The 22,720-nt window shown below is 44.0% G+C and overlaps 1 protein-coding gene across 1 annotated transcript in view; it reads right to left on the reverse strand.

The window, feature by feature from the left end:
- Window positions 1-2,719: 2,719 nt before the first annotated feature.
- Window positions 2,720-22,720, reverse strand: part of Srd5a1 (steroid 5 alpha-reductase 1) — a 40,085-nt gene continuing 20,084 nt past the window's right edge. Inside the window, exons 2-5 of the mRNA XM_027943899.2 lie at window positions 19,555-19,721; window positions 16,992-17,093; window positions 11,593-11,743; window positions 2,720-4,017 (exon numbers count right to left, since the gene is read on the reverse strand). Of these exons, the coding sequence (XP_027799700.1) occupies window positions 3,951-4,017; window positions 11,593-11,743; window positions 16,992-17,093; window positions 19,555-19,721 (487 nt within the window). The 3' untranslated portion in view covers window positions 2,720-3,950. The remainder of the gene's footprint in view (window positions 4,018-11,592; window positions 11,744-16,991; window positions 17,094-19,554; window positions 19,722-22,720) is intronic.

The raw sequence follows: 22,720 nt of genomic DNA on the forward strand, positions 1-22,720 counted from the left end.
TTATTAGATGGTAAACAAAAGGAGTTCCAAACAATAATTAAAAAAAAAAAAAAACAGAAAACAAGATAAAAGAATAGTGATTAGCCGAAGAATTTGAGCTAACTTATTAAATTGCAAAGCCCATCTATTATTTTATTAGAGACAACGAAAACAAATGACATTTAAAAACTTCCAAGACAAGCAAGGAAATATCAGATGAATACCAGCTGAATTTGTCTATCAAAAAAAGAAATATGGCAATATTCTTATCAATGTAGAATTCAAGCCACGATACATTGAACAGGAAGATGATTTTGAGTTGATAACAGTTATAGTGTATCAGGTAGGAAGTTCTGCAAAGCAACAGCTTCAAATCATAAAACAGAAAGCATTAGAAATGCAAGGAAAATCAGATGTGGAGGAAAAATAAGACTGTAGAGAATTTTAAAAAATATGTCTGTATTAATAAACAAGAACAAACAGTACACACTTAAGTGGGTTGTGTCATTGTTATAAAATGTGACTACTGTTTTGTTTTGTTTTTTTTAATAGTAAATGCTTTATTTTTACTATCCTCACCCTCTCACCTAAATTATGCCATGGCATACATAAGTCACAGTCAGGGCTAATTCCTAATTTGGCAAAAGAGTATAATTAATATGAATAGTCTTAATACAAACAAAATTAGCATTTATTAGGATCTTATGGTATGTTAGGCATTAGTCTAAAGACATTAAACATTAAAACTGTTCAGAGGTTTTAATTTTTTCATTACATAAAAAAATTGACATCGGAGAAGTGAATTTTCCTAGATCACCAATTTAGTAGTTAGTTGAGCCCACATTTGAAAATAGGTTCAAGAAAATGTGACTATTCTTTAAGGAATAAAGGAAAACTCAAAACCCACAAAGAAGAATACTTACAGAAAATAATCTCTACTCCATTTGCACATGAGAAAACGAAGAACAAAAAAACCTAAATAAAATCCCCCAGATGGGTAAAAGGTTAAAAAAAAAAATCATTCTAAAGTTATTATCCTGAGAAAACTTGTGGCTCAAAGAAAATTTAACAAGTAAAACTGGACATTACTTAGGGTAAGAACTATAAGCACATTATTGAACTTTAGGAAATACAGTATTACTTATAAGAAATACACAGTCTTAAAACAAAAAAAAAAAATGTGATTCCTAAGAAAAACAAACACAAACCTCAAAACCAGAACAAATGCAGTACCTCTTCAGAGCAGTTCTGGGTGGAACAGAAGCACCCATCCCAAATTAGGACCGTGATGAAGAGAAAGCAGAAACTGAAAAAAATAAGACACGCAGAGGCAATTGCCATAATATGGTTAGCTTAGACTAAAAGAAGAGGGCAACTCTGAAAATCGAATGAGAAAATAATCCACTAGATTAGACAACAAAATGGACATGTTCCAGTTTTCCATTGCCTTTGGAACTGTTGTGAAGCCCTCATCCACATTTCTGGTCTGCATGGAGGGCGTCTGAAAATCTTGAAAGAAATAAGCATTTTTTTTTATTAAAAAAAAAAAAAAAGAAGAGGCAAAGAGGGCTGAGGATATAGCTCAGTTGGTAAAGAGCTTGCCTTGCATGCACAAGGCCCTGGGTTGGGTCCCCAGCACCACACACACACACACACACACACACACACAAAGGGCAAAGACACCAATGGTTAAAGTAGAAACAAGACTTTATAATCATCCTAAAATAAGAGTGCTCAAAACAGTAATCTCAAAAAAGCCACTCCTGGTGAAATCACATAAGAATCTTGACAATCCATCTAATATTCAATATTGTTCTCCAAGTTTTCATTAGCAGAAGCAAATGACAGTGAAACTAACAGTTTCATATGTTGCAAAACATGATTAATATATCTGTGAACGATTATGACGGCAACACTGGAAATCCTGAGAAATAGAAAAATGAAAGGAAAAATGGACTATATAATTTCAGTAGCATAGGTAACAAATATATTAGTTTTAGTTTATCCTAAAAAATATACCACTGATCAATTCTCATTCACAGGAAACAAAATCAAATGTGTAAAAATAAAACCTTAACAAAAATGCACCAGGACGTGCTTTTGTTGAATGATGCCGTTCCACAGTTTACTGAGGGGGAAGGCCCACCTGGCACTAGGAAACAGAGCCGGCAGATTTCAGGGCTGAAACTAACGCGATCCTTCAGACTAACAACCAAGTCTAACACACACAACTGGACTTTTAGCTGTCACTTTACTCATCTCCTTAATGATGCAAGCTACAATTTCAGGAAAAAGCGGGCAGTGACATGTAAGAAGGACAGGATTTCTTCCTGAGTTAATCATTCACCTACTGGGTCTGGGAAGGGGGCGGCAGCATCCAACCCGTGGCTAACCTAGACTTTTGTACCCACAAGTCATTCAATAAAAAGGAGACATCCCTGGTGCCTACCTGTCAACCCAGCCACTGAGAAGGCCAAGAAAGGAGGACTGCAAGTTCCAGGCCAGGCTGGGTGCCTTCGCAAGCTCCCTTCTCCAAGTAAAAAGCAGAAAGGGCTGGGCACGTAGCTCAGCGGTAGATCACCTCTGGGTTCCATCCCCGGTACCCAGGGGGCGGGGAAGCACCAACCGAGTAAACCTAACCGTGAGCACCTCTGGGTCTGAGTCAAGCACCTTCGCCCATCAGGTACACCTCCCGGAACACACCCGCTCGGATCAATGAAGACTAGCTCACATTCCAGTGTTCCTGAGGATATCCAGAATATTTATTGCTTTAGGGTTTCACGCAATTATTTGGACAGAAAAAGGGCAGAAGTTTATCTAACAACAAAATTCCCCTGCAAAAACACTGCTTTTTGTTAAAGTGAAACAGCCACAGCATGAAGTTTTCTGTCGACTCTAGAACCATGAGAGACTACCACCCACCGCGCAGAGGAAGCGCTGTCTGTGGGGATGCCGAGAAGGGCGCGCCCCGCGCTGAAGGCCAGCTGAGCCGACCAGGACCAGCCACGGGGCAAAACAGCCTCTTCAGCACCACATCCTCCAGCTGCCGCTGGCCTCTGCATCAGTGAGGCTGAAGCATCCGGCGGGAGGGACCTTGCGGCTGTGTTCATGGATTCTCACAAAGTCGCGGAGGGATTCAGGGTCCTCCGAGATGGAGCTTTTGCTTCAAAATCTGTACTTAGGCAGTTGACACCTCTAACTCCTGTCATTTGTCTCCATGTATCCTTGGGCGCATCAGAATTAAACTGTTTCAAGATTCTGTTGTGTTATATTAAGAGATAAAGAAAAAAAGGGCCTTAGAAAATTCCGGTTCTTTCCAGACTAAAGGAAGAAAAGAGCCATGGAGCACGCTGGAGGCACCTGGGCAGTGTGCAAGGCTGCCCGAGGCTGAGTGGATGCCCCCGGCACACCTTCGCCTCCATTTGCTCTTGTGGAGCAGCCCCTGCACCGCCCTGCGCTGCTGAAGCCGGGCTGGAACAAGAGCCAGATGCCAGGGCGCAGCCTTAGTGGCCTCGCTCCCCGCTGTCCCCACGGGCAGTGACTGTGCAGCTGGAACCTGGGCCTCTCAGGTCTAAGTGTGCAGACAGCATTTCCCCTTGGAGGGGGCTGGGGAGGGTCGGTCCACACTGCCCCTGACCTTGAACCGATCAACACAGGGAGGTGCAGAAGGGACAGTGAAACCTGCTGCCCCTGAGAAGCCATCGAAGACAGCTGCACGTTCTGGTCTTACCCACATTAAGCCCAAAGAGGGAAAGCGGTGACTGAGCAGTTATCAGCGCAGCCCGATCCTTCAACTTGGATTTCAGTTTGATTAGCTTATAATTAGGCAGATCACCAGGGTATGAGGAAAAATCCAGCGTATCATAAAAACAACAAAAAAGCAGGGAAATTAAGGAGATGCTCATTTATAAGGTCCCCAGAAAAACACCACTGAGAACTTCCAGTTGAAGATGATTTCATTGATAACATATTCAAAGCAAAAATGGGATTATAATTTTTCTGAACTTTGGATAATCTTCAAACTTCTCGAGATACCACCTAAAATAAGAAAAAAGAAAAAGAACATCATTTGGTCCCTTAAACGTTTCACAACTAGTAAAAGCGATATCTTTCATTATTAAGAAATACTGAGACTTAAAAAAATCATAATAAGGACCTTGGCATTTCAAATACAGATTAGTTTCATCAGTATCATGAAGTCAGACATATCTGAAGTGTGGTCCAGAGGTGACTTGTGCAATAATCTTTCCACTGGGAAGGAACTGACCAGCATACCGGTACTGCACGGACTTGGGGCAGTGGGGCAGATGCTCGGTTGTCCCTTCAGGTGACCTTGACACCAGGTCTGAAGAGAGGGCAGCCAGCCAGTGCCAGGTCCTTGGGCAGCTCTTAGGAAGGACTCAGGATAAACTGGGAAAAGGGAATTGGTGTGGTCTGTAACTAACCCTGTGCTCAAAACAAACAATATTTCCAGTTTTGATATAAATTTTATCAACACAGGCACACTCATTCATTTGGAGGTAAAAGCCAGTTGGGAAGGCTAGCAAATAAACAGATGTAAGGCTGGATGTGGTGATGTGTGCTCATAGTCCCAGGACTCGGAGTTTGAAGAAGAGGATCCCTGAGCACAGGAGTCAGCCCAGCCCAGCAACAGCAAGACCCTCATCTAAAAAAATGTTTGTTTTTTTCCCCCCGTCAAAATAGAGACATTATCAGAGAAAGGAGCTCCCATATGCAGCCAAAATCATGATGGTGTCGCTAGGTTGCAGAGTTGCAGGGAGGTGTTCGTCAGCAGGGAAAGGAAAAGGAAAACAGGAACACTCAAGGGAGAAAGGAGGGTGGGTCCTCTGGAGGACGGGTGAGGCACCTCTCCTGACCTCCAGTTCATGGGGGTCTGGGGAAGTTTCCAGACAGCTCCGCCCAAGCCCACCTCTTGACTTCTGACAGCTGGACTGCCCCTGGTGTCCCCAGTCCCCACTGCAGTTTCACTTACAATGGGCAGATTTTAGTGTCACAATGGCAGGCTAAAGATCCAAGACCACTCTGGGGCACCTTGGCCCTGCTGATGGGTTCTAACTGGAACTTGCTTCATAGATTTTTGTGGCTGAGGGGCTGTGCTTGAGTCCTGGAATCTGGTCTGTGTAAAGGTCACAAAAGTCCCCCTCCAGGGTAACTGCGCTCTTCTCATCATCAGCGAGGAGTCTCTAGGGCCCTTGTGTCTCCCGCATAGCAGGCTATTTGCTGAGGAATGTGGCTTATCCCACTGGAGCCAGGCAGGGCCAGAGGGGTCTCAAGCAAGTTCCCCTCAAAATCAGCAAGTGGGGTCAGCTCAGTAGGCCTGGGCCAAAGAACCACCCCCAACCTCACATTCCCCCACACAGGTCTCTCTGCCACCTATTAATGGGAAGCATTTAGCTTTTTGTTAATGTGGCAGAAACACATGAAGACAATGGCCTGAAAGTGACCCAGCAGAATCCTGCCAGTTTACACAAATTGAACTCTGTAACCCACGAAGATAGACCTCAACATGTCCGACTGCCACATTTACTTTCCCATGCTGGTCCATGTATCCAAAAGGTACAAGATAAGGAGACGTTGGTCAGTCCCCAATAGAACAAGTGTCACCTCCTTGGCAGGAGGCCCAGTGACAACAGCCTTTCCAGCTGTATAGGTCAGGGATGACCTTGATGATGATCCTGGATGACGAGGTGTCCACTTTTCAATGAGGCCGTGAATAACAAAGTGGCAAATATGAGGAAGCACATCCTGGACAATGCACCTGTCATTGACTGAAGGCCCCCCCACAGGTCTGCAGGGGTCCGGCCATTCACCATGTTCCTAAGAGCCGCCCCATGAGATGCCTGCACAGGGCACTCCCAGAAAAGACCATGAGCTCCTCTCTCCTAGGGGTTGAGTGCGGAAGGTGACACAGTGGCCCTCAAAGGGCAAAGGCAGGGCAAACAGGACAGCATGTGTTAGCAGCACGTCACCAAGTCACCAACGCCAGCATCCCTGCCCCCAGCTGAAGCTGTGAAGACTCCTTTCCCCATGCTGCCGCAGGCCAGGCTCCTCCAGAGGCCAAAGGGGCCCTGAGAGGTCACAGTGGCTTTGCTGCCAGACAGCTGGGATGCACTTCACAGAAACCACCAAACAGGAGTAAGACAGGCTTTGTTAGGTGAGGTCACATGTTAAGGCTTATAAAATGTGACCATGTAGAGATTTTTTAAAAGTGGCAAACAGCATGACTTCTTTTTCTTTGCCTAGCATTAGCTGGTGACTTATAGGACCCTGAACAGGGCTGACTTTGACATCTGCCTTGAATTCATTACTTTTCAGTCTGAACTAATGTTCCATGGCCTTTGCGTTGAAACCCAAATAGGCCACCTAACCAAGGGATGCCCACCCGCTACATTATTTATTTTTTGTGGGGCTGGGGACTGCTCATTACTTTTGGATTATGCTAAACCTGAGATCATTCTTCAAATTATTCTTGAGAGCAGTTCTTGTTTTCATGACTCCCAGTTCAGTGCTCCCAATTACTCTCCCATGTCTTCCTGGGTGGGCTTAGCTCTGAGGTCACTGAGTGATTAGCAAATGTTTTTCAGGCTTCACAAACCATGCTTCCTGCATTTGAGTCTGATGAACGGAGGCTGTGGGATTAGGTGAGCCTTTTGTAAATATGTGGTTGTCTGCCCTTGTTTTTTCTAAAGCATTACCCCATCATCCATAGTGTCTCAAAGATGTACTGAATTAGTTTTTTAAAGTGACATTAAATATAACACATAGATTAGCATTTTTTTTTTTAACTTCAGTAGGGTTATTCCTGGCTGGCCTCAAGTTCAAGCAAAATGACATGCCTGTACCAAGCCCACCATGTCACAGAAAGCTGCAGATGGTGACCATCTGCACAGTCCTCTGCTAAGCATAGCTGCTCCAGGCTGGGGAAAGAGATAACCACTTCCTTAGAATTCCCTTAAGTTTCACCCTAAAGTGAGAGTATTTGTCAGCAACCCACCACAGCTGATCCAGTGTTCCTGACCTACAAATTGACTGTCAACACAATATTTATGAATTTAAATACCAGTTGTCTTAGTTAAAATTTCATTGTCATCCAATATTGTTTCTAGAACATTACAATAAATATAGTATATGAAATAGCTCCATGGAGTGCTTTCTTTTGAAATCAATTTGATGGTTTAATTAGTTGAGCTTACTGGATTGTTTTTAAAAGGATAGCTTTTATTTTGTCCTTAGCTAATGAGCCCAACATTTCTGAACATAAAAAACTGATTAAATTTTTAGGATTTTAAAAATGATTTCACACTGATAGGAATTTAAACAGCAAATGAATGACAAAGAGTCCTTTTGCAACACAGGACTCTAAAAAGAACACATTTGGGTTTTCATTAAAAGAGGTTTTCATCTGGGGAGTGGGATTATTTATTTTCCATTTCTATTGGCTTCATATTCAAATATGGAGAAAGATTCTCCTGCTCCATCTTCCTCTGAAAAAACTTCCTTATGACAGACATGGCAAGCTCTTGTTCAATCTTCCCCTGATCCAATCTTAAAAAGTGTCAGTGTTCAACATATCGGAATCTATGGGACACATTGAAAGCAGTTCTAAGAGGAAAATTCATTGCTTGGAGTTCATTCCTTAAAAAAAGAAAAAACCAACAAATAAATGATCTCATACTTCATCTCAAAATCCTTGAAAAAGAAGAGCAAAACAACAGCAAAAGAAGTAGAAGGCAAGAAATAATTAAAATCAGAGCTGAAATTAATGAAATTGAAACAAAAGAAACAATTGAAAAAATTGACAAAACTAAAAGTTGGTTCTTTGAAAAAATAAACAAAATCGACAGACCCTTAGCCATGCTAGCGAAGAGAAGAAGAGAGAGAACTCAAATTACTAGCATACGGGATGAAAAAGGCAATATCACAACAGACACTTCAGAAATACAGAAGATAATCAAAAACTATTTTGAATCCTTATACTCCAACAAATTAGAAGATAGTGAAGGCATAGATAAATTTCTTAAGTCATATGATCTGCCCAGATTGAGTCAGGAGGATATAGAAAACCTAAACAGACCAATATCAATTGAGGAAATAGAAGAAACCATAAAAAGACTACCAACTAAGAAAAGCCCAGGTCCAGATGGGTATACAGCAGAATTTTACAAAACCTTTAAAGAAGAACTAATACCAATACTTTTCAAGCTACTTCAGGAAATAGAAAAGGAGGGAGAACTTCCAAATTCATTCTATGAGGCCAACATCACCCTGATACCTAAACCAGACAAAGACACTTCAAAGAAAGAAAACTACAGACCAATATCTCTAATGAACCTAGATGCAAAAATCCTCAATAAAATTCTGGCGAACCGGATACAAAAACATATCAAAAAAATTGTGCACCATGATCAAGTAGGATTCATCCCTGGGATGCAAGTCTGGTTCAATATACGGAAATCAATAAATGTTATTCACCACATCAATAGACTTAAAAATAAGAACCATATGATCATCTCGATAGATGCGGAAAAAGCATTCGACAAAGTACAGCATCCCTTTATGTTCAAAGCTCTAGAAAAACTAGGGATAACAGGAACATACCTCAATATTGTAAAAGCAATCTATGCTAAGCCTCAGGCTAGCATCATTCTGAATGGAGAAAAACTGAAGGCATTCCCTCTAAAATCTGGAACAAGACAGGGATGCCCTCTCTCTCCACTTCTGTTCAACATAGTTCTCGAAACATTGGCCAGAGCAATTAGACAGACGAAAGAAATTAAAGGCATAAAAATAGGAAAAGAAGAACTTAAATTATCACTATTTGCAGATGATATGATTCTATACCTAGCAGACCCAAAAGGCTCTACAAAGAAACTATTAGAGCTAATAAATGAATTCAGCAAAGTGGCAGGATATAAAATCAACACGCATAAATCAAAGGCATTCCTGTATATCAGCGACAAATCCTCTGAAATGGAAATGAGGACAACCACTCCATTCAAAATATCTTCAAAAAAAATAAAATACTTGGGAATCAACCTAACAAAAGAGGTGAAAGACTTATACAATGAAAACTACAGAACCCTAAAGAGAGAAATAGAAGAAGATCTTAGAAGATGGAAAAATATACCCTGTTCATGGATAGGCAGAACTAACATCATCAAAATGGCGATATTACCAAAAGTTCTCTATAGGTTTAATGCAATGCCAATCAAAATCCCAATGGCATTTCTTGTAGAAATAGAGAAAGCAATCATGAAATTCATATGGAAAAATAAAAGACCCAGAATAGCAAAAACAATGCTAAGCAGGAAGTGTGAATCAGGCGGTATAGCGATACCAGACTTCAAACTATACTACAGAGCAATAGTAACAAAAACAGCATGGTACTGGTACCAAAACAGACGGGTGGACCAATGGTACAGAATAGAGGACACAGAAACCAATCCACAAAACTACAACTTTCTTATATTTGATAAAGGGGCTAAAAACATGCAATGGAGGAAGGATAGCATCTTCAACAAATGGTGCTGGGAAAACTGGAAATCCATATGCAACAAAATGAAACTGAATCCCTTTCTCTCGCCATGCACAAAAGTGAATTCAAAATGGATCAAGGAGCTTGATATCAAATCAGAGACGCGCCGTCTGATAGAAGAAAAAGTTGGCTACGATCTACAGTCGGTGGGGTCGGGCTCCAAATTCCTCAATAGGACACCCATAGCACAAAAGTTAATAACTAGAATCAACAAATGGGACTTACTCAAACTAAAAAGTTTTTTCTCAGCAAAAGAAACAATAAGAGAGGTAAATAGGGAGCCTACACCCTGGGAACAAATCTTTACTCCTCACACTTCAGATAGAGCCCTAATATCCAGAGTATACAAAGAACTCAAAAAATTAGACAATAAGAGAACAAACAACCCAATCAACAAATGGGCCAAGGACCTGAACAGACACTTCTCAGAGGAGGACATACAGTCAATCAACAAGTACATGAAAAAATGTTCAACATCTCTAGCTGTCAGAGAAATGCAAATCAAAACCACCCTAAGATACCATCTCACTCCAGTAAGATTGGCAGCCATTAAGAAGTCAAACAACAACAAGTGCTGGCGAGGATGTGGGGAAAAGGGTACACTTGTACATTGCTGGTGGGACTGCAGATCGGTGCAGCCAATTTGGAAAGCAGTATGGAGATTTCTTGGAAAGTTGGGAATGGAGCCACCATTTGACCCAGCTATTCCCCTTCTTGGTCTATTCCCTAAAGACCTAAAAAGGGCATGCTACAGGGACACTGCTACATCGATGTTCATAGCAGCACAGTTCACAATAGCAAGACTGTGGAACCAACCTAGATGCCCTTCAATAGACGAATGGATAAAAAAAATGTGGCATTTATACACAATGGAGTATTACTCTGCATTAAAAAATGACAAAATCATAGAATTTACAGGGAAATGGATGGCATTAGAGCAGATTATGCTAAGTGAAGCTAGCCAATCCCTAAAAAACAAATGCCAAATGTCTTCTTTGATATAAGGAGAGTAACTAAGAACAGAGTAGGGACGAAGAGCAGGAGAAGAAGATTAACATTTAACAGGGATGAGAGGTGGGAGGGAAAGGGAGAGAGAAGGGAAATTGCATGGTAATGGAAGGAGACCCTCAGGGTTATACAGTGGAGGAGGTAGAGAGAGAGGAGGGGAGGGGAGGGGAGAGGTGGGGAGGGGGGAGGGTGGAGGACGGGAAAGGCAGCGGAGCACAACAGACACTAGTATGGCAATTTGTAAATCAGTGGATGTGTAACTGATGTGATTCTGCAATCTGGGTATGGGGTGAAGGTGGGAGTTCATAACCCACTTGAATCAAAGTGTGGAATATGATATGTCAAGAAATTTGTAATGTTTTGAACAACCCACAATAAAAAATTAAAAAAAAAAAAGTGTCAGTGTTATTACATTAGTTTTTATTACAAGAAACAAACCTTTATTTGCTTTTTCATACCAAATATTGCAAATGTAAAGAACAGCCTGTTCCCCTGGAGGTGATGACAGCCACAAGCGGGGCCCTGGGAGGTCCCTGGCCCTGGGGACCCTAGAGCCGCAGAATGGGTACCAGGCTAGCTGCCTCCCTGTCACTGATGTGACCTGAAACCTGGCTTTGTTTTGCTCATTTTCTAAGACTTTGCTAGGTGTATCTAGTAACATTGGACCAAGCCTTCCACTGATGAATGCAGGCTGTGGGACTAGGTGAGCCTTTTGTAAATATGTTGTTGTCTGCCCACATTCTTGATTTTATTCTGTGTTTCCACCTCACATCTCTGAATCACCTGCTTGGCATTGAACTTGACCATGGATTCCAGCACCACAAGCTCAAAGAGGCTGCGCTGATGTAGATCCGATGATTCCTCATGCTGAGCCACACAGCAGGCGTGGTTCCTGTGGTGGTGCGTGGTTTTATCCGTGGTTAGCTAAAGTAAGGCACACACTGGGACTCGCAATGCAAGTGAGCATAACACTTCAAAAATCCAACCTGAAATTGTTACACTAAGATCAAAGAACAAATGAAAGATGGTAAAAGTGTTTTCAGACTTACTGGTGATGATTATTTGCTCTGGCCAATAAAATACAGAAGGTGAAGAGAGCAAACGCCCCACCTTGGAGGGACCAGCTGGCCAGCGCGAAGCCACACCACTCCACGGTTTCCCCAAAGTAGTTGGCTCCACTTACATATTCAAATAAGCCTCCTAGACAAAACAGACCAAAATAGTGCATTTATTACAACATAATACCACTCAAACGCTGACTTCAGAGACACTAGTGAATACTGACTCAGAGAATACAAGTTCAACTGTGGAAAAATACAATTTTTAAAGAACATGAAGCAACAAAACACACTCCACGTTACACTCCAGTGTTTCACACCGCAGCTTCCACGGTGCACTGCACACCTGCCTCAACGCCCGGCTACGGATCCACGGTTACACGGCCACACACCAACTGACCAGCTCAGCGTCAGGCTGACCATACCCGTATGGTATCAAGGAAGCTGTCTCTAGAACCCTTGACCAACAGTGACGAAACGGTCACCTTCGGGGAGTTTTGCTCCTTCACTTATCCAATCTTCACAAACACATGGTCTCCATCACAGTGGTCCTGCTGTGGGTGCTCAGCAGCCCCTCCCCCTTCACGACCACAAACCCCAGTGTGACCAACAGGAGAACCTGCAGCACAGACAGGGCCAGGGGGCCCTGGGGTGCAGATGGGAGGGCAGTCACAGAGACTGGCAGGGAACAGGCTCACAGAAGGTGAAGGTCCACTCCAGGCTGCAGTGAGGGCTGGGCCAGAATTCACTGGGGACAGGAGCAACTGAGGTATGGAAAGGGGCCATAGCAAAGGCCCCGAGGCTGCAGAGCAATAGCTGTTCTCCACTCCAGGATATGAGGGAGGAGGCAGCAGGTCCAGTGGGGGCTGCTAGGGTGGGAGGAGGTGGGTGTGGCTGTGGCTGGTGACAATTTCAAGTGCACAGAACTGCTCAAAGATTTCACAGAGGCCTGGCTGACCTGCTCCCGACTCTTGCTCACCACTGTCTCCCAGGCTGTGAAGCAGCCATGGGTAGAATTTCCTTTAAAAAATGGGATCACCAATGGAGCTTTATTCAGCTGTAAAGAAAACTGAAATTATGGCATTTGCAGGAAAATAGAGACCATCATGTTAAGCAAAATAAGTCAAACTCAGAAGGTCAAGGGTCGTATGCTTTCTCTCATATGTGGAAGCTAGAGAAGGAAAAGGAAAAGAAAGATGGGTGTAGATGTCATGAAAATCAAGGGAAAATCAGTAGAGGAAAGGGGCTAAGGGGTAGGAGGGAGGAAGAGAGGGAGAGGTGCTGGGGAGTGATATTGCCCAAATTATATGGTTCTATTGTGTGCATGTACGAATATGTAACAACAAAGCCTATGATAGGTACAACTATAAGCACCAATAAAAATGTGTAAAAAAAAAAACTGAAAAATTTGATCACACTGAAAGTCAACAGAAACTCCAGTGCTGTGTGGAGCCGTCATCTCTGGGCTCGCAACGACTGAATGTACAGGGCCTGGCCAGGGACAGTCCATTCCTTCGAAAGAGGAATGGGTCTTGCTGAGCTGAGACAGAAAAATGCTTTGACAATTCTTACTCGAGGAAGGCAGTGAGGGCGTAAGTTGGTAACACTGTGCTCTTTACTTTTTGGTAAGCTTGAATACGTAATTTTAAAATAATGCCAATGTCTATTCACTAGTCTCTTGTGATAATTAAAATGTAAACTTATCAAACACAATACATGAAAATGTAACACGCTTGTCTAAAACCAGGGTGGCATGAGTGTCTGCAGAGGCATAGCTGTTTTCTAAAGCTGTTTTCCCTCTGAGCTCTGGAGATCAGGGCCATCACACTTTCTTATTTACCTATTTCTGTAACTGCCTCCATTTTCTACATAGTTTTGTCATAATTGTATGTCTCTAATCGGCAGCTAAATCCCAGAGGTGGTTGGGCCTTGGCACCCCCTCTGTAAAAGCTACCTCACCTAAGGCAGCCAGCCCAGGCCAGGGCTAGAGGGGAGAATGGGACCAGACATCTCCGTCCACATTTTCATCAGTGACCTTTCCCTATAGATAACAATATATACAATTAGCTAAAACAAAACAAAACAAAAACCCATATATGGGGCTGGGGGGGTGTAGCTCAGTGATAGAGCACTTGCCTAGCCTGTGTGAGGCACTGGATTCAATTCTCAGTACCACCTACAAATAAATAAATAATAAAATCAAGGTCCACTGACAACTAAAGAATATATATTTTTAAAAGCCCCATAGCTGGGCATAGTAGCACATGTAATCCCAGCAGTTTGGGAGTCTGAGGCAGGGGGATGGTGAGTTCAAAGCCAGCCTCAGCAATTTAGTGAGGCCCAAAGCAACTCAGCAAGAGTTGTCTCTATATAAAATATAAAAATGGCTGGAGATGTGGCTCAGTGGTTGAATGTCCCCCTGGGTTCAATCCCTGGTACCAAAAAACCAAAAACCAAAAACCAAAAAAACAAAAAACAAAAACCCATGGATGCCAATCTGCTAAAAGTGTGCCCTTCACACACAGACGGCTTAAAGACAGCACACCGCAGCTGTCATGCCTACCCCACAGCACTTGTCCTCCGCCCTAGTGTAGCCTGTATGTTCTGATGATGGGACACTTGGGCATCCTACCTGTGCTCTGCACTTGCTCTTAACCACTCACCTGTTCACCCTGTACCCTTCCTCCTTTAGCCTTGGCCAATGACACTACCATCAATAGGTCTGGAGAGTGTTTCTGAGAGCAGTTGTAGGTGGCACACCAGCCTGTCAGAGACTGCCACTGTGTCACATGGAGAAGCCTCCTGAATTTCCGTGAGCAAGGAGGTGATCAGTTACAAAGCCCTCATTCTAGGAGCTCCCAGAGCCCAGGGGTTCTGTCCCCTGCTCCCTGGCTTTCCCCTGGCACAAGACTTCCCTGCCACACTGTGGGCTCTTTCAGAGGTGTGCTTGTTTCCTTTACACAGTTTTCTTCGGTTAGTTTTAAACATACGTGTTCCTCCCAATGCCTCAGCTTGTCCATCCTCTAGTACGCACAGGACAGACAGGTCCCTCTTCCCACCCTCTGCAGCCATCGCGGAACACAGCTCACTTTTCATCCTGTTTCTTCACTTCTATCTTCTAAGTCCTTTCTGTGGTCTCTGGGTTTTGTTTTTGTTATTTTTTTGCTGTTCTGCTTTTCTTCGGGTGCCTCTTAATTTCAGGATTAGAAATAAAGAATCTTAAAGTGATATCTTCTGTAGGTTTTACGGGTTACCACTTGCTCTCCCCTACTGACTTGCAGCACCTCCTGCTGTCAGAAGCAGCCCAGTCTCTGCATCTCTGCCTCGTCTGTGCTCAGAGCTGCAGTGGATGCCCAGAAAGTGCTGGCCAGGGACCAGAGGCAGCCCAAGGAGGAGGGCTTATTCCTCAATGAGGGAGGGAGGCTGGGCTGCGGGGACTGAGGCGCAGAGGTCATGAGCTTTGCCTGGGGACAGCAGGTTCTGCTGGTGCTCTCTGATCAACGGGCATCACCCCTGCAATTGCTTCACATTTTGTAATCATGTCGGAAACTGTATTTTCACTATAGAATGTTTGCAAAGGTGGCGTGATTTTAGCTTTCCTGTTCTCCAGGTCTGAATATGTCTGATTAGAACATCAATTGGCCACTGGAGCAGGAGACAGAGGGAGGGGCCAGAGAAGTTTTTGTGGCACCTCTGCAGCTGTACATGGGCAAGTTCGGGGCTTCTCTGCAACCAGGGCACCTCTGGACCTCTCTACAACCAGCCTGGCTGATCAGGACCCTCCCCTGGGATTCTGCCTTCTCTGGGGATGACCTCTCTCTGACACCAGGTTTCTCAAGTCAGCCACCTGCATGGCTTCTGGCATTTCCAGCATCTTTTCATTCTGATTCAGGGGCTTGTGGCATGTCCAATCTCAGTCTGACGCAGAGCACCTCCTCCTGAGTATGTGCACCACTTCTGAATTTGGGATCAAGGGTTCAGCACGTAGGGTGCAAGGGGAGGAGGGAAGGCACTGGCCAGCGGGCTCTGCCGCCTCCAGGGAAGGGCTCCTCAGAGAGCCACATGCGGGTGCTCTCTGCTCCCAAGCCCAGCACTCAGACAGGAAGTCTTCTCTCTGCCAGGCTGCACAGGTCGTCAGCAGCTAGTCAAGGACCCGTGAGATCTTCTCTTCTCTGCTTCCTCTGTAACAGGACTGCAGTTTCTGGAGGTTGGTCCTGCCGACTCCAGGCTGTCTGGGTCACAGTTTAAGGCATATTTACCTATGTTTTTCCCTTTTCCTTTTAGAAGCTCTCCTGGTTTCTTTGCATCTGCTCAGCCTTTTTTTACAGTGGTTTACTCCTTACTCATTAGTGCTTCCCCCGCCTTCCTAAAACATCTCAAGCCCTCGATTTATAATCTGCACATATTAATTCTAAGGTGTGAGTCCTGTAGGCCTTCCAGGCTCTTCCTCACAGTGCTGAATCTCCTCGTGGTGCTGCAGCTTCTGAGTGCGTCTGCCCCTGGATCTGGGGAAGGTGGTGCGTTTGCTTTTGGAGCCTGAGTTGAAAGCAGGTCCCCTGGGGGTCATACGCTTTTGATGGCCACATGTGTGAGTGCACCACTTCCCTAGGACAAAATGGACCTTAATTAAAGGCTTAAGGCTCTCAGACCACTGTAGGGCTGGGGACCTGGGCTAGCAGGAAGGCTGCCTGTTGGCCACGCGTTCTCAGGGTTCCTACACGTTGTTTTTTTCATTTTTGGTACTGAAGACCCAACCCAGGGGCACTTTATCTCTGAGCTACATTCCCCAGCCCTTTCTGTTTTTTACTTTTATATAGAATGTCACTAAGTGCTTAGGGCCTGGCTAAGTTGCTGAGGCTGGCTTTGAACTTGTGATCCTCCCATCTCAGCCTCCTGACTCATTGGAATCATAGGTGTGCCTCACCGTGACTGGCTGCTCTCACACATTCTGTGGGCTGCTATGTAGATTCTGGCATCCACTTAGGCTTTGTCCTCTCTTGATTACTTTCTTTTTTTCTAATATTACATTGGTGCATTTTAAAAGATTTTTTTAAAAAAAGGTCACACAAAATTCTAAGTCTTTTTCAGGGAGAGTGTCTGACAAGGAATCTATTTCTTCATATTGCCGGACACAGAAGCATCAGATGCTCCTGTGAGCTCTAAGTTCTTCCTCACCCTGTCTCCAAACACAGATGTTTCTTTGTACTTAGTAACCATACCCTTGGCCAGAGACACCTCTTCCACTATTCTAATGAAACAGTCAGAACAGTGACATGCACTGGGACACTTGCAGCTAACACACGCTGTGCCCGATTTACCAGAGCAGAGAAACCAAACGGCCGAGCATCATGTAGTGTGACTTCCAAACACCATCTCCCCTCAGCACTCACCCCTGGGAATCCGGTATCCAGTCTCCCCGGGTTTTCTGAGGTTCCTCAGGATGTGATCTGAGTGGATGTTGATCAGCATGCCCAATAACCACAAGGCAAAACCTACAGAGAAAACCCACAAGATCCTTACCACGAATGAACTGCAAGACTTAAGAACCCCAGGCCGATTTGGCAGAGCTCAGCAGCCCTTCCGAGGGCCACTGTTAGCATGAGACACTGCGGTGCTGGCAGTGAGCTCCGCAGTGCTGCCGCCCGCTGTGCTGTGAGGGATCTGCTCTCCAACACTGATAACAAGGGTCTAGAAGAATCCTGTTGTCTCAATTCCACGATTACTTTATTTCTCTGTTGCTTAAACTGAAAGATGACTACTGCTTATGTGCATCCAACATTTAATTCCATTTGTAGGGATCGCAAAATCTTTGTATGAAATCTGAGAAAGTTGTAGAGTCAGGATGGAGTCACTTTTGTCAAATCCTAACAAAAGTAAGTAGTCAGTAGTCAGGAGGTCATGGAGGAGGGAGTCTCACGCATGTGTGCCTGATAACAAGAACTACAAGACTCAACCACAGCCTCACACCGTGGCCACCCACCTTACACAGAAAGTACTTCAGCAAGGTCGTCTGGCCCCAAACATCTGCTTAAGTGTGGACTGATGCCACCCTTGTTATTGATCCCTGTCCTCAAAGACACTGTTTCAAAATATCTTCTCAATCCTCCTCATTTTGCCCTGAAGTCTTCCCCCTGCCTTAACCTCCCTGAATGTACACGTGGTCTACAATGGCACACACATCCCAGTGCAGTGCTATCCCATCTGTAAGTATATGACACTGTTCTTCTGAGAATCTATGATTGCACTTAGGTGACAAATTCTTCAGGTTAACCACTTCTATTGTTCTAGAAAACTTGTTAGAATTTGATTATTACTTATTAGCCCTTAATTGTAACTATCAAGTATAACTAATTATCCATGTAATTTCATGAGGCTCCTTACAAAAAATAATTTTGTGAAAATATACATATACAAAAGAAGATAACCTAGTTTGTCCCCCACTGACACATTTTGTTTTCATTTTCAAATTCTTCTGTTTAGTGGTAGAGAAATCGAAGGGTTTGTCTACGACTGATCAGTGTCTCAGTTTGTAGACCAGCCTCAAAGGTGCCTTCAGGTGACCTGATCTGTGTGCAGAGCTACTTTAAATGATCCTTAAATTCACGGGTCAGGAGGATTGTTTTGCTTTTGTTGTTGGTCAAAAGTACCCAAACAATTCATCATAAAAACGATTCCTACAAGAATCTTAACTAAGTATTTAAAAACCTGTTTTTCTGTTAAGAAAAGAAATTCCCCTTCCTTTCATTCTTTCCTGCCCATTCTCAGGCCACTGCAGGGTGGGTGGTTGAAGTCACTGCTCGGCCATTTACTAGACAGAGGCCTGGACCAGCTGCTAACCTCTTGGCCGTGTCTGCCTTGGAGGAAGGTGGGGAGGCACCGAGTGTATTCCCCACAGATCCCAAAAGCCTGTTCTTTTCTTCTGACTGTTGGTGCAGGAGAAAATAAGGTAATCTCGAAGCAGGTAGATCAGAAGTTCATAGTGCCATAGGACCCATGTGGTGAAGTCCAGCCTACCATGGAGGCCCCTATCCCTGGGGGTAGAGGATCCTATAACTTCTCATCCAAACTTCACCTTCCGGAGGAGGACATGGCCTTCTCCTTGTGCAATTCTCAGGACAATGAGGGCACTGCCCTTGGAATAAATTTTAATTCTTTGAAAAAATAAGACTGAGAAATGTGAAGGTGCTTTGTCGGCAACAAGGAATTATGTGAGCATTAGTTTTTATATTATTATAAATTCATACACAGAGAGAAATCAAAATGTAATCAGGTGAAGTTTGAAAATCTGATGGGCTGAGTGAAGGCTTGTGGCAGCCGCCATGGGGTGATGGCACCTGGCCTGTTACCACTTCTAAATGCTCCAGGACATGCTAAATAAGCGCTGGAAAAGCTCCCTTCCATACAAGACCCTGAGACTAAGCATTGCCTCTGCTCTTGCAAAGATTTTTGATTGCTAATGCTTTCTTTTTCACTTTTGCTCAGAATTTATAAAGCTAAAATTAGAAATTGAAAAATTCTAAAATGCATATTAATTCATATTAGTTGGTATACATTTTAAAAATTCAAAACTTCCCAACCCAAAAGTTGGCTTAAGGTAGAATACTCATAAAAGTCTACCTGCACTGTTGGAAGGTAACCCAGTCTGACTGCATCTCATGTGACAGGAGAAACAGTCGAGGGCTGGGTTAGGTTACACAGTCAGCCAGCCCCCAGGTCTCCCAGTCTGTCTGTTACTCACCACCAGCTTCCTGCTCCCTATGGGTCCTCATTCTGTGGAACACCTGTGCTTCAGTGCCTGTGGGGGCAGGTGTCCTGCGTACGCGTCCCTTCCTACCCTCGAGTGGCTCTGGGGTAGCCTGACTTGCCCTCTGGCTGCTTTGGACTCCCTGCTACCCTGTCCCTTGGGGGTTCACTGGTGAAAAGGGAGGTAGAGCTGATCTCCTGGATGCTCACCTGTTAGAAAACGGGGCTGGGTGACCCAGTCGTCCGCATACACTGCATATTGGCTCAAGTATCTGCTTTGCAAGTAGCCATTATAGGTACAGAAAACAAACGCCATCGCCCATGAATACAGCAGTGTGGGCTTTCCTCCTCGAATCAGATATGGGAAAATCAAGGTGCTAAGGAAACAAAAACAAATTTAAAAAGAAATAAAAAACACCTTCTGCAATTCTGTTTAAATGGCTTGGCATTTTCATCTTGTCTTGGTTTTTCTTGGTTAACATCATCCTTAGTCACACTTGCATGGATGCACTCTGTGCCAAAGGCATGGAGTACATCATGGTAACTGAGAAGTCCACTGAGAGAACTGACCTGCTTTGGCAGTGTTCACCACAGTGCACGAGCTCAGGACTCTAGTCGTGCGTGCAGCATGTGGAACAGACACACTGAATTAGAGACAGGGAGGCCTCAGGAGGTTCTTAAGTTTTCCACTATCCTAAAACCATGGGCAGTTCTACTGGGCAACAGGATCTGGGCCACACTGCCATGTCATCCATCCCTGCTACCAGGGCTCCCTCCACCAAGCATGGAGCGCTGCAAGGCTTCCCAGCTACCTGGCAGGAGGACCTGTCACCATGTTTGAGCAGATAAAAGGAAAACTCAGTGTGAAGTAATCTGTTTCAGGTCACCAGGCTACTGAGAGGTTGAGTTCAAGTGCTAATCTGGCTGATTACACTGTTACAGCCCGCTGGCCTATAGACACCCTACTAGGGGGTTAAGGAGGGGCACAAAAGGATCAGGAATTAGAAACCCACCAAGAAAAGAGGACGCAAAATGTATTTTGTGTTTGCATTTTCTCTTAAATGTCAATGTGTCATATATCCAAAGAGAGCACGTCACTATAAATCTTACAGTCCTGAAAAGCAGATAGCAACTTCTGCCAGTAACTCTGACAACCTGATGCAATTGTCAAAATCCCTGAAAGACAAAGATGAACAAAATTGGCCCAGAAGGAATACACTTGGATTGTCCCTCCAGGACATGGGAATTGTAAACCGCAAACTTTTGGTCAATATCTTCCAGAATGGCTCCAAATTCAGGCTGAAATCTGAACAAGTGGCAAATGCTGGCTGCACCTTGTGAAGGTGAGACCCAAGCCTCTCTCTATCTTCACACTCCTCTTCCTTACAGTCCTTCTCATTAGTACTGTAAACTACATGTACACATGTATACACATGTACACACAACACATAGAAACTGCACGTGCACATTTCTATTGCAGTTACGGGCAATGAACCCAGGGCCTTGTGCATGTTGGGTACTAACATGCATTTTAAATCTCATCACTAAAAATGCCTTCACACTCAGCCACCCTTTCCCACAGAACTGTGGGAAATGGCTATTACTGTTCTTTGAGAAAAGAAGGATTGACCAAGAAGATGGAAATCCCATAAGATGGAAACTATCTTTAAGGGAAACTATGAAGTACTTGGACTAACACGTACTTTATCCAGGCAATATGTCATAAGTCTATTTTCTGTTCTGATAACTAGCCAAAGATACATAAAAAAAAAAAAAAAATCAGTTCCCAGGGAGCTACAAAGAAATTCTATTTTCCAAGTAATCAGATTACGTATAAGATAAACTGTGACACTTTTCTCTGTTAACATTTCTATTTTCTCTCCTTTCCACATAAAGAATCAAGACTCAAATTTCACCCCATGGAATCTGCTAACCTCTGCATCCACAGGTTTGTAGATGGGTGTAAAGCGCTGAGCCAAGCGCTTTAAGAAAGAAGCCAGAGTTCTTTGATGCTTCAGTGGCCAGAACACCCTGCTATCTGTCTCTTGCAGGCTGAGTTTGACAGCATAGGCACAACGTAAAAGTGCTTCTAAGTTCCTGATACATCTTCCTAATGGTTTCTGATCTTACACTAAGCGCTGTTTTTCACACTTCAAAACTGTTACCATCATCACTGTTTCACAGATCAGGATACAAGGCTCAGAGGCACCACTCCAGCTGACTGGGTTATGAGAGTCTTAACCTCATCAGTGCACTAAGCTCCCCTAGGATTAACTGGGTGGAACAGAAGGCAAGCAGGTGCCTGGAGGAGGTGGGTCCCTGGGGATGTGCCTTTGGGGTTATATTTTGTTCCTGTTGAGCAGAGCTCTCTCTCTCTCTACCTCCTGGTGCACTGTCTGAGCTGCTTTCTTCTACCCCATAATGTTCTGCCTCACCCGGGGCCCTGAGGAGCAGAGTGGGCCATCTATGGATTAAGATCTCTGAAACTTGAGCTGCCACATAAACTTCTCCTCCTCTAGTTGTTCTTGTCAGGTATTTTGGTCATAGGAGAAAAAAGCAGACTAAAACAGAAACTGGTACTGAGAAGTGGGATCATTACTGTAACTAACCTGACCATGTGGCTTAGAAGTTTTGGGAGCTTATTTGATTTTGTGGGAGGAATTTTGAGACATTTAGAGATGGAAGCTGAAAAAGCTTTAGATTGTTGTAAGCAGAGATTAATGGGCAATTCTGGGGGGTGATCAGAAGACCAGAATGCCAACAGGACTGTGGACAGTGATCATGGTGCTCCTAAGGTTTCAGGAGAAGGAGGACTTTAGAAATTGGACTAGAAACCATCCATGTTACATTCTGGCAAAGAAATCGTCTACATTTTGCCTGTATCCAAGACTTTCTATGAGGCTGAATTTAGGCAATGGACTTTTTTTTTTAAATATTTTAATTTTTTAGTTATAGTTGGACACAACACCTTTATTTATTTATTTTTATGTGGTGCTGAGGATCGAACCCAGCACCTAGCACGTGCTAGGAAAGCGCTCTACCGCTGAGCCACAACCCCAGCAGAAGAAATTTCTAGGCAGCATAGTATTCAGGGAGTGATGGCTTTTAGCCAAGTTCACTGTGATAATCAGGAGAGGAAAGCAAAGCAGATAGATCTGAAAAACTTGGAGTTCTGCCAGAAAACGGAGCAAAACTGGGGCTAAGGAATCCTGGTTGTTAATGACATCAACGCCACTAAAGAAACTCTACAGACTGCCCAGAGACAATAAGAAGGATGGTCTGAGGGCATCTCAAAAACTGGCAAGAACACACCCATTTCAGGTGCAAGGGTGTAAACGACAAAGCCTTTTGAGACTAGACTGACAGGACACCCTGC

This window comes from Marmota flaviventris, chromosome 5 (assembly GCF_047511675.1).
Source record: "Marmota flaviventris isolate mMarFla1 chromosome 5, mMarFla1.hap1, whole genome shotgun sequence".
Classification (NCBI taxonomy): Eukaryota; Metazoa; Chordata; class Mammalia; order Rodentia; family Sciuridae; genus Marmota; species Marmota flaviventris.